The sequence below is a fragment of the Phasianus colchicus genome, chromosome 3 (genome assembly GCF_987193195.1).
Source record: "Phasianus colchicus chromosome 3, bPhaCol1.hap1.1, whole genome shotgun sequence".
Taxonomy (NCBI): Eukaryota; Metazoa; Chordata; class Aves; order Galliformes; family Phasianidae; genus Phasianus; species Phasianus colchicus.
In genome coordinates, this window is record NC_143438.1 from 64,064,496 (window position 1) to 64,076,592 (window position 12,097).

General features: G+C 38.1%; 1 protein-coding gene across 3 annotated transcripts; it reads left to right on the forward strand.

The window, feature by feature from the left end:
* The first annotated feature begins 4,059 nt into the window (after positions 1-4,059).
* On the forward strand, positions 4,060-10,822 carry LY96 (lymphocyte antigen 96). Of its 3 annotated transcripts, none has more exons than XM_031604834.2 (5): positions 4,065-4,465; positions 5,871-5,960; positions 7,031-7,159; positions 8,329-8,358; positions 10,297-10,384. In XM_031604834.2, the coding sequence occupies exons 1-5, from the start codon at positions 4,372-4,374 to the stop codon at positions 10,329-10,331; spliced, it is 378 nt and encodes a 125-aa protein (XP_031460694.1). In that variant the 5' UTR covers positions 4,065-4,371; the 3' UTR covers positions 10,332-10,384. The 3 variants fall into 3 exon arrangements, with proteins under 3 accessions (XP_031460695.1, XP_031460694.1, XP_031460693.1); XM_031604833.2 differs by having other exon boundaries at positions 4,080-4,465; positions 8,329-8,381; positions 10,297-10,819; XM_031604835.2 differs by lacking the exon at positions 5,871-5,960 and having other exon boundaries at positions 4,060-4,465; positions 8,329-8,381; positions 10,297-10,822.
* The last annotated feature ends 1,275 nt before the right edge of the window (positions 10,823-12,097 follow it).

A 12,097-nucleotide genomic window follows, 5' to 3' on the forward strand; every position in this document is an offset into this window, starting at 1 on the left:
ATGTTTTCATCCCTGGTAGTTTTTTTTCAGTTCAGACATGCATGCATCATGGAAAAAAATTATAAGACTTGAATCTGTACGTACATGTGTGTAGAGATTCTGAAGGAAATACAGATATAGAAGCTCAGTCTTCTGAAAGATGTTCTCTACAAGCTGTCTTATTTGCAAGGCTATACCTTCTGTAGGAGTTGTGAGCTCCTGCAGCCTTTCAGTGCCAACCCATTTCTTGTTATAAGCAGCTGGGTCTCGCATCTTACTGTAGTACTGATTTTGCTCAATGTGGTGTGAAGAGCAGGAACATATGAAATGACTCAAATCTTCCTAGATGCTTGCCTCTTATCCCCTTCTGGCCTTAAGAATTTTCACAGAAGGTTGTGGATGACTGCTGTTTTTATGGGAAAACAGGATACAGGCAGATTTTTCTTCTCAGTCTCTGGCTATGTGGTATTCTTTTGCCACTGTTCCTTTTCCTTTTTCTCAAAGTCTTTGTCCGCAATATTATTTATCTGTATTATTAATCAGTACCTGTCTGGTCTGAATTATAAAGTACAATGCTTGTCATTCTTTAATGTCATTTTTTAAATTAAATTATCCCACAACCCTCAATCTTTTCTTGCATACGTAAAATATTCTGATCAGAAAATGATCCCCTTTTGATTTCAAAGAGAAATCTTTAAAGCTTTGAGGTGCTTCACACTCCTAAGTACACTTCCTAAAATTAGCTAGTTTCACTGGAGCATACTTTATTACACACCAAAGTCATTTCATTGGGAAAGATGAGGAAGTGCTGAGTATTTTAAACCATACTGTGAGAGTCTAATTAAGGTGATGGAAATTTAATGAAATTGTACTATGAAAAGTTAAGAGCGCATGAATTATTCCAACTGTTCAGTATAACTTCATAGGTGGAAACTTGTTAAACTGCTGTGATTTGGTTGCTGTGGAGTTCCATGGTCATAACATCAATTTCTTCATGACCCTATGTACCACATAGCCTGCTGCAGCCCCCCTGAGAAATGGGCAAGTGAGCTGGCTAAGAGTTGGATCCACTATAATAAGATTATAGCACAGCTATACAGGCCACAGTGAGTAGCTTAGAATAAGCTCAAATGAGTAGCTATTTAAAGCAGGGAAGAACAGAGAACAAGAGCAAACAGAAAACTTGTCCAGCTATCTTAATTTCTTGAATACCCTGATAGGCAGTGTTGCTTGGTATGCTTTCTGACTGTTCAGCCTCAGGTAGGGCACAGCCCTTTCTTTCCCCTTTATCCTCTGCTTTCTCTTCTTCCTGCAAAGTTTAATGGTTCAATGTATACTTTAGGGTATAACTGTAAGCTTTGATCCTAAACTTGTCTTGGAATTAATTAACTTGAAGCTTACTGGTAACAGTTATTTGCAACACAATTATTTCCACAGGATAACATTTAGCCTGCATTTACTTCACTTTTAACAGCCTCTGATGGCTTAATGTGATATATCCAAATCACATCATTAAGCCAAAGTGCATACAGCATTAAAATAAAACCATTTGGAACAATACACATCTCTTCTTTCTTTATTTCCACCGTTATTCTCTTGCTCTTGCTCTCGACTCAAATGGCACAAACTCACCAGTGGTGCACTGCTCTGGGATGCATCTTCCTTGGCACTCTCAGCACTCTATCAGCTGTATATAGAGGAACTGAATCCTCCAGCTCTGTCTAGTATCCCTGGTCGTGACCCCACTTCCATAGTATGCTACAATTCCATAATATTTCATTCTGTCTGACAAACACTTTGGAACAAAGTGCTTTCCTCTGCTGCCCTGGAATACTGTTGGTCTGGGTTCTGTTGTTGTTGTTTGCTGTTTTATTTTTTTCTTGTGATGGGATATTATGCTAAAGTATATTGTAAATCTTTCCTGAGGGAGATTTCAGTGACTTATAAGTGCTCATCTGGTCGTAGCACTCATCTGCAGCCAACGATCTAAATGCAAAGTTATTATTTTAAAAAGATCTTGGCACTTGTTTGGGTGTATTCAGAAAGAAGATAAAAGTCTCATAAATTCGTTTAAGGTTTTTAAACACAAGGTTTTTAAACCTCAGCATCTCAGATGTAGCCAAAATGAAAATTCCTAAATTCTCCATATTTGGATTTATTTTATTTTCTGTTAAATGGACATGAGACTTGGTAGCTATGAAATGTAGTTAGGAAGGATTTCAAAATGAAAGTAAATTGTCACAGTACTCTAGAAAATGAACTTTATTGCGTAGCTCTCTCCACTGTTCTTTCTCTTCTTTTCATCTTCTGGATGAGAATACAAATGTAAAACATTAAAGAACGATTACCTAGTAAAAAATAAATGTAGAAATATACACATCCTTCTTCTCCAGTGCCCTTCATGCTAAATTGAAAGTGGAAAAGCACACCTACAGTGTTCTAGTTTAGGGTTTTGGCCATTGTGTGCCACAGATTAGTTCTGTGAATGCCATTGATACAAGCATTAGAATACTCGTACATCTAAAACTGAATTTGGTGAAGAGATTTGAAAAGGACAGGTTAGTTTGAATTAAGTACAGTTTGACCAGACATGATAGTAAAGGTTACAGACTTCATTGTCATGAACACAGGAGAGATTTTAGCCTTGATACCAGTAGAACTTATTGTTACATTTCTCTAATTAGACAGCCAGATCCTTTTTAAAATGAAGCCTAGTTATGTTATATTTTTTAAAGTATTGAAATAGTCTCGTGCAGTACAATGCAACAAAGAATAGCAGAGGATGCTGGGGTTCCCCATGTGTTTGTGTATGCCACCAGGGGGGACTCCTTCCTCATCTATTTCGTTTATGGCAGTAACTGTGAGAGAAAACACGTAGCTTTGAACTCGGTCTGGAAAGTCACTGGATTCAACGAAGTGTTTGTCTTCATTTTAGTTGTGAGAGCTTTTATATATGACCTTGTAAATCTGCGGAGCTCTTTCTAATGAGTCCATCAGTTACCCAACGTGCTGTGCAGTGAAGCAAGTCCTAGTCTGGCAGCAGAGGGGCATGCATTCAGTGGAGTCATCGCCTGTCAATGCTGTACAGTCAGTGCAGTCTCCCACCTACTTAAAACTGGCCTGTGACTTTTTGCTGGACCTGTTGATTCTTCTGTCAGTCCTGGCTTGTTCTCTGACTGATTAGACTCGCTCCAGATCAGTGGCCAGAGTTTTGTGATTTAAAACAAATATTTTCTTTTGACACAGGTATGAGGTAGCTACACTTCAGTGTTTGTTTCATTATTACTGTTTCATTATTTCTTTTTACAGCTACTACAGCATCCTAGCTACTACAGCATCCTGATTTATTTTTATTTGCAACTGTGGTTGCAAATGGTTTGCATGTTTTATAGTGTCCTGTTAAACAACAGCTGAAGTTTGTGTGAGGTGTATGTACTCTGTCAGGGAAATTGTATATCGTTGAAGTCACAGAATCATAGAATGGGTTGGGTTGGAAAGGACCCTACAGTTCATCTGGTTCCAACACTCCTAACATGCACTGTACTGACAAAATGTTCAGTGTTTTTACTCGATGCTCTAACATGAATTGCGTGGTGCAGCTTCTCTGCTAGAGATTGCAGTGAAGAGCATGAGAAGAGGTCACAGAGCTAGGGGGAGGGGCATGGAGCTCATTAGTAGAAATTTTATAGATTTTTAAGGTTGTTGTCACTAAGAAGTATAACCGTGATAGATGCAGCTTTGAAGGTAATAGCTGACGTAGAGCAGAACTTCAGTGGTTCTGGTCATTAACGTGTTAACTGGTCGCATTAATCTCCATCCTTACCGACTTTCGGAAATATATCATCTGATTAGACCTATCCATAACATCTGAGTTCTCTTATGGTATGATGAGCATTATGAGAAATTCATTGTGAAAACGTCTGAGAACTATTGACTAACACACCAGTAAGGGTGGACTAGGTTTTCATCGTTTGATTGTAACTTTTCTTTATTATGTACAGGAAACCTTGTGAGCATGTGAAATCAAGCCTTAACAACAGTTGCTTCTGTTGAGTCAGCCCCACTTGCCTTCTACATTCTTCTGGTAATCGTATTTTTAGTTTCTCTCACTTCCTCATTTCACAGTTTTCTCTTTCATTTTTCACTCGTGACATGAGCTGTGCTGTCTGGAGAAGATGTAACAACAAAGGCAGAAATTCTTTTTCCTCATGAAATTTATGATGAAGATAACTGATAGCATTGTAATAGGATTAATTAAGAAAATTAAGAGAATTTGACAGAATAAAACAAATATTCCCTGGAGACGTATGACTGAAGATGACCGTGCTGAATTTTTGTTCCTCTTTCCTCAAAATGAAGCATTCTGCCCAATACCGATCAAAATAAGTAAATATGTTTGAGTTTGTCTTTTTCATTTTGTTCACTCCTGGAGTCAGTGGATTTTTCTGTACATCGTCAGATCTAGAACTGTCGTATACTTTTTGTGGTAAGTAGAAACTAGCTTATTCTTTTCTTTCTGGCCTGTGCACAATAATTACATTAGCCTAAGGCAATGTGAGCTTTCTCTTCCATATGTTTCTTTGATGAATCAGGCAAATATAAACAAGAGTTTCAGCTGGTGTATATTTCTGTTATTAATCACCCTATTATAAGAATTATGCTGCATAAATGTAAATATCACCTCAGTGGTGTCTTGCAATAGCTAAGAGGGAAGTTGTTTACTACTCAGTAGAGAAAGCATGAGGCATATTTTGATTCAGGAAAAGCTGGAAGATAGGGGTTTTGAATTTTGCTTGGAAGTTCTGTATTGTATAAATTACCCACACTTATTTAACTAATATTCTACACTCAAAATATTGAAAAAAAAAAAAGCTGTCTATGAGACTGTAACAGGCTGGGGGTCAGTGCAGCTTTGGGGCAGCAAGACAGGCTCTCTCCTGGTTGCTAGCTTTCTCTGAGCAGTAGGCCACAGGATCCATGTAGTTCACTGACTTTTTTCATGAGTTCTGCAGCAATGAGGCGCAATGAGGCTGTGAGGGCCAAGCAGGCTCTGTGTGCACACTCAATGGCAGGAAGGCAGGAATTTTAGGAGACAGATATTTTTCAAGGAAAGAAACATGTCTATGTGCATTACCAGTGTGTCTCACCTGTAAAATATCTATGTAAACTAAAGCATGAGAGGGAATGTTTACCTTGGATACTTTGCTTTCCATTAACACTCATTTAAAAAATGTAATGAGTCTGTGTCAGGCCTAAGCTTGCAAACTGAGCCTTTGAGACTATTGCATGTTTTGTTCTCCATTTTTCTACCATAATTTCCTGTACGCAATTATGATCAGAACATGACTGCCAATTACCAGCAGTCACACAGTCCTTTTGCACAACCCTTGCTTGAATCCACAAAATAGAAGACAGAGCTCATCATAAATCATGATGAAGTCACTGTTGCTACCTGAGGTGGCCTGCTAGCCTTGGGCAACATGGATAATACACAGCTATCATAAGTAGGGACATTTTTATCAAAGGATCCTGATGCCATAATGCTAATGTAAAGTGTGTGACTTTGAAAAAGAAAGAAGCAGCATATTTTTTGCCTGTTTGAGTGCAAATTGTAATTCATCCAAGAAATGACTTTTCTGACTTCTCAGTCACAAAGTAATATGATGCTCCTTTTGCATTCTAACCATGTAAGCAATCAGGAATATCGTTTGAAAAAGATCTTTAATGTTTACTACAAGTAATTAGATTACACAATTGTATAATATATACTTTATATTAAATTTATTTGTATGGTGTTTGTGCTTAGTCTAAGTGTATACATATGTACGTTTTCAATAATTTGCTGGAGAAATCTATTTTCACTAACAACATGAAATCGTTTTATCCTGTAGATTCTTCAGCTCATTATTTCAAGTTTAATGTGACACCCTGCAGCATGCTGAACAAATCCGTCTGGCATGCTGCTGTTACCTGGATTCCAAGTGAGTCACTATTGCCTAGAGAATTATATTGTCTGAATCCAAAAAAATAATAAAAGTGATGCAAGCAAAAAACTGTCACTTCATCCTAAACGTCAGTGTACTTAAGAGATACGTTTCCGTGATTAACAATGGAATAGACAAATTACAGCGATGGACAGAAATGATGATTTCTAAGCAGTTTGTGAAGATAAGAGTGTTTGAATTTGACTGGTTTGTGCAGGTTCCGTAGCTCAGAAGACTGACTGGCATTGCATGTGCCAGTTTGAGGCAGCTTAGGTACTTCTAGAGAAAGCAAACAAACTTTTGCTGCATACAAGCTCTTCTGGTCTGAAAAAGATCCAAGACATTTTAAGGGGAGAAAATATCCAAGCACGTCAGGATTATGAATATGCATACTCCAGAAACTGGAAATATGGTAATGGAGTGTGTGTGTGTAAATCTAGCTTTAGTCTAAACTTTAAGCCAAGTTGTCAAATTGTGTAATGAAATGTGTACGGACAGTGCTTTCAGACACATATTTGATTTTTGAGCAGTGCTGTGTGAAGCCTTGAGTTGTATTTGATGATCCTTATCCCTTCCAACATAGAATATTCTGTGATTCTATTAGTCTGTGAGCTGCATCTTAAACTTCACCTGCTCAGTAAAAATTCTGAAGCTGTGGTAAGGTTGCTTCCCTAGTAAGGTAGCCTTATGACAGCTACTAGCAATCTGGACAATTTGTTTACAATATCTGCTTAAAACTACAAGTATGGAATCTCTCAGGGATGAGCTATGGAGCTAAGTGAACACTGTTGTCTTTGCTGAAGAAATTGAAAGAGATTTTGAAATTTGTCACTAATATATTTCCTGAGACAGATGCCTTTTGGGAAAAGAAACCAACTTTTTTTTTTTTTTTTTTTTTTTTTCCTGGAAAGAATGGTTTTCAAGAAATGAATATTTATTAGTTTTGAGGGACTCAAAAAAAATCCAAATTTCAGCAAAAATAGTTTTTTAGTCTAAATAGTATGTTTGCATATGTATTTTTTCCTCTCTACCAATTACTTTTTTCTTTTTTGCAATATCTTAACTAGAAAGTGATGTTGCCTTTTTGAAGATAGTCTTCACAGTCTGGTATGAAGGTGCCAGAGCGTTGCACTGGAGAGAAGTTCTTTGCAGTGGAACTGATGATGAATATTCTCTGTGTGGAAGGCTGAAAGGAGGTCAGTGGGAAACATTGCCTTGCAGGTTGCAGACTGTGGCATAACCTGGCCACTGGTTCTTGCTACCAAGCAGATTTCTGAGAAGACTAACTGATCAACCCATGCATATAGAATTTTCTCTTTATGATCAATTCATCTTACTTAGAAGGAAAACCCAGAAACATTAAGGTGAAGCTTCATCAAGGTTAGCTGTGCTATAGCACTTTGGCCTTCACTGAGGTGTCCTGTCTTTGGGACCTCTGGCTTCTGGAAGCAGTAGCTTAAGGCACTGAAAAGTATAGTACTTCACCATTTGAGAGCAAAGCATCTAATCAGAGTTTGCACACAGGTGCACTCTACTCAAGCCACATGGGCCAATGATTTCACCCCTCACCTCATGACTCAGGTGGCAGAATTTAGAGCAGGCAGTTCTCTGGTGGCAGAACTCTGCTAAGATTGAGTGTTTTCAAATTATACTCTTTAATGTTTTTATAGTGTTGTTTCCATCTCTGTAAATTGGGATTAGTAATAACTTTTATTGCATTATGACACTTTTATTGCTAACATTTCTAAAATGACATGGAAACACTACACTTGCATAACTGCACACAAAGCTGAAGAGGATCTAGGGTCACCACTAATCACCACTAACGTACAGAACAGTTTATTCAGGCAAGCGTCTGGATGGTATTTTAGAGATACTACCTATAACCACATAAAATGTGTTTTATTAGAAAGAGTCAATCCTGTAGTACAAGCTAACCAACATTAGCATGACAAAGGCTCTGATCCAAAGTATTCAGGATATTAGTTCAAAACCAAAAAGACTAGAACAGATCTCCAAATATGTAGTTCATGTTTTCCTTTTTTTTTTTTTTTTTTTAAGTGAATATAATCTCTCCTCAGTTATCAGTTTGTCTGAACTACTATTACAAGTTAAATGCAGTAGGAGGGGTTCGTAGAAGATGTTGCAGTAGCTTTCTGTTTGATTTATATTTTCTTGCACATTCTTTAGGCAAATGAGCTGAATTTTAGGAGAATAAAGAGATGGAGGTTTTATGCCTGGAAGAGTAAATGGCATTGGCTGTGCTGCTGAGAGTTATGCTATATCGCTTTGAAGTTATTTACGAAGTTTCACTGATGGCTTTATGTTTAAGTAACCATTTATATTGTGCTTATCTGTTTTACAGAAACAATTGAAACAGAATTTGACATTAAAGGTAAAAGAACATTGTTTCCAAAGGTACTTCTCATTTTATTCAAATCGATAGTAATGTTAAAATAGCATACTTAACAGAATTGTAGAATTATGTGATCATTGAATCATAGAGTCAACAACTAGTTTGGGTTGAAAGGGACTTTAAAGACCGTCTAGTTCCAAGTCCCCTATCGTGGGCATGGAGGTATTCCACCAGACCAAGTTATCCAGGGCCACATCCAACCTGGACTTGAACATTTCCAGGGATGGAGAATCTGCAGCTTCTCTGGGCAACCTGTTCCAGTGCCTCACTACACTCATAGTGAAGAATTCATCCCTTGTATCTAACCTAAATACATTTTCTTTTAGTTGAAAACCCCTTCTCCTATCCTCTCTGACATTCCTTGACAAAGACTCCCTCCACCTTTCCTGTAGGCCCCATTTAGGTACTGAAATACCACAGCGAGTTCTCCCTAGAGGCCTCAGCCCTCTCCAGCCTAAACAAGCCCAGTTTCCTCTGCCTTTCTGTGCAGAAGTGTTCCATTCTTCTGATCATCTGTGTGGTCCTCCTCTGGACCACTCTAACACATCTATATCTTACATTTATATATTTTCTGGAAAGATAGGTTCAACTGAACTGTAGAAAACAGCAAAAGAAAATGTCAGAAAACTTTCTTGTGCTTGAGGTGACAAGTCCAGAATGGTAGCATGGTAGCATCTTTGAAATTCTAGATGTGTTCAGATTATTCTTCCTTTATTATTCCTCTGTTTTATAAATGACCTAAAGTATAAATTTAACGTCACTTTAATTGTTCATTTTCATTTGGTAAGTTATTGTTTCTTTTTACCTTTTTTAATAGATCCATTCATATTCTTTCAGCCCATTTCACTCTTTTTCTTAGGTTCTTTTCACATGCTCATCTGATCCTCACTGAAACTCTTTGCAAAGTTTTGGAGAGGAATAACAGTATCCAAAAGTAAAAGCAATGCTTCAGTGTTAAATCAGGAGTAGCAATTGTCCTCAGTGTAGCCCAACACCTTCCTCATCATCTTAAGCCTTTCCAAGACTCTAACATTAGCCTTAACAACTCTATTTAACTCCGCAAATATCATCAAGGAGTTCCAACTGGCACAAAATCTTCAGTCTCCCCGTAATGCAGAGTTTATGGGCCCCTGATGAGGTTGGACATCTGAACATCTCTTCCAGCCTCAAAGCTAGTAGTAGACAGGGAGTGTCTCTGCCATAAGCCCTTCTGTAGTTAAGGTGTTCATGGCTTACCTGATGCTTCCTTATGGCTAATCATCTTTTACTGGAAAGCAGAAACTCTTACAAACCTCACAGTCTTTAGATTAGTCCAGAGAACTCTTTAGCTCCCAAGTGCTCATTACTAGCTTGTTGTATCAGAAGAGGAAGGTTTCAAAGGAGGTAGAGTGGGACCTGAGTTCAGCAAGGGCCATGATGATGTCTTTTGTCCTGATGTATACTAGTTCTGCTTCTGCAAGGCTGTGATGAGTTGCTAGACAACAGCTAGATCTAGAGTTGCACTGCTTAATGGATCAGAACATATGCATGGGCAGAACTGAGGGTCTGGAAGGAATATCCAGCTGACTCAAAGACCAGTGTTGCTTACAGTAGTGATCACTGCAAGAAAATATGGATGAATTACAGCTGGGCTGAAGGTGCAGGTTTGGACAAGCAGGATTCTACTTGTCCAGGAGCATTTGTTCTATGAAAGGAGGTGAGCTGGGAGCTGCTGGGGACAGCTGAGCCACCACTGCCCATGCTGTGCACAGTCAAGTGCAGAGCTGATCACTGTAACCAGAGGTCTCTCAAGGTTCTGGTACCATGATTTAGGATAAAGCCGAAGGGTCACTGGGCAGCTTGAGACCTCAAGGGGCCACTGTGCCAAGAATGGACAGCATTATGCACTAATTTCCTTGTTTTCTTCCTGGATTTTAGGGATATTATACAGTTGTTTTACAAGCATTCTCTGATGATTCTGAGGAAAATATTATCACGTGCTTGAACTTCACCATGATAGTGAAACAAGACCCTTTCTGAATTCAACAAACATTTCAAATAAATCCAGAGCTTAGAGGTTCCTTCTGCAAACAACTGGAATTCATCTTATGAAATATAAAGCAGTTTTCCTGAGGTAGAACACATCAAGTTCTGTGTCGAAAGCAACGTGGAGTCTTATTCCATTTATAGCACAGCTGTGATGCTCAGCCAATATACACAGCTTCTCTTGGAGCTGGGCATCCCAATAAATTCACAGAATAACTGCAAATGGTCAGATTGAAAACTGCATTTCAGTGTTGTACCTTCAGTTATGGAAAAGCCAAGTACTTCAGACTATGATACATTCATTCAAGAATCTTTGAAGATTTGAAGAACAAGATTTACAAGTATTCAACTTAAAATACAACTGTATTTCAGACTGGAAAAAAAAAGCTTTTTTTTTTTTTTTTTTTCTTTTAACAATAAATTTGTTTGTACAATCAACTTGTGAAATGACTTTTACTTTTGGTTGTTATCCTAATGTTCAAATCCATCTGCACAGAGCTGCAGCAGAGGAGCAAAAGATTGTTATGTGGCTAATGTTGATAAAAGTTGAAGTGAAGATTGTTTCTAGTTGCACCAATCCAGCACAATTGAGTTCACCTGTCCAGAGCTTTAACTACCACAGTACAGGTTTTATGCTGCAGTGAGCAAAGAGCTGGGCAGAGTCTCCCAGGCTGTTCCCTTCAGAAGCAGGAGAATGGTCCTTCAGATACAGGCTGAACTTTTTCTCAGTTACCAGAAGCACGTTGAAATCTCTGTTCATACTCAACTTTTAGGCTTAGTGAATTAAAGCATGTTTTGTTTTGTTCTGTTTTTTTTCCCATTAAACTTGCCCATGCAGAAGCTGTGCACACACTGGCCACTGGGTTGTGCTGTACCTGGCAGATTGCTTCAAAACGACCAAAACCATGAAATCAGAACTAACTGGCTCTTTCAGGCTGCTCAAAGTGTGAAAATCAGTGGAAGTAAAGCTTTTGATCTCACTTAACATGCAGAGACGTATTTAAAATTGAAGACCAGGAAGGGAAAAATTAAAAAAAAAAAAAAAGAAAAGGGGGGGGGGGGAGGTTGAAGCATAGAAATAAAAATACTAAAAATAGTTTCAAAATAGCTAGTTTGACAATTTAAGACAAAATCAATAAAAATATAAGAAACAAAACTGTGTTTTTGCTGGAAACAAGAAGCCACAATTATATCCAAGTGGCGGTAGAAAACATCTGAGATGCTATCAGTCCTCAGACCATGTCAAGATCTTCTGAGCGCTGAGTGTTACTGCTTAAGATTGATTCAGGTTACCAGAGCTGTAAATAGTTTCCTCTTAACCTAAAATGTCAGTTAATGCGCAGCCAGAAAGACTGATAACCAAATTCTACTTCTGTTTTTAGTATTACCTGTCCATGGAGCAATCTCATCATGATGTCCTCTTCTACCCTTTTCACAAGCGTCCAACAATAGCAAGACAAAACCTCAAAAAGGTTTTAGTGTCAGTGTTCCAAGATCACTGTTGTCTTGAATAATTCTGGATGTTAAACTAAGTGCTATGTTTATTTAGTAGCAGATACTGAAAGTGGGAGAAAAACATCAGTAACTTGAAATCAAATACATGCCCTGGGTTTTTTCATAAATCTGTGTTTTAATGCTTTATGGATGTTACAGAAGTTTACAGTATGTAGAGGTAGAACTAGGATTTCTGTAT

Bases quoted from the DNA above. Each gene is read 5' to 3' on its own strand.
- LY96 (XM_031604833.2), top strand. From the start codon at position 4,372: ATGTTTGAGTTTGTCTTTTTCATTTTGTTCACTCCTGGAGTCAGTGGA. The intron at 4,466-5,870 runs GTAAGTAGAAAC...TTTATCCTGTAG, and splicing joins ACTGTCGTATACTTTTTGTG to ATTCTTCAGCTCATTATTTC. The intron at 5,961-7,030 runs GTGAGTCACTAT...TATCTTAACTAG, and splicing joins TGCTGTTACCTGGATTCCAA to AAAGTGATGTTGCCTTTTTG.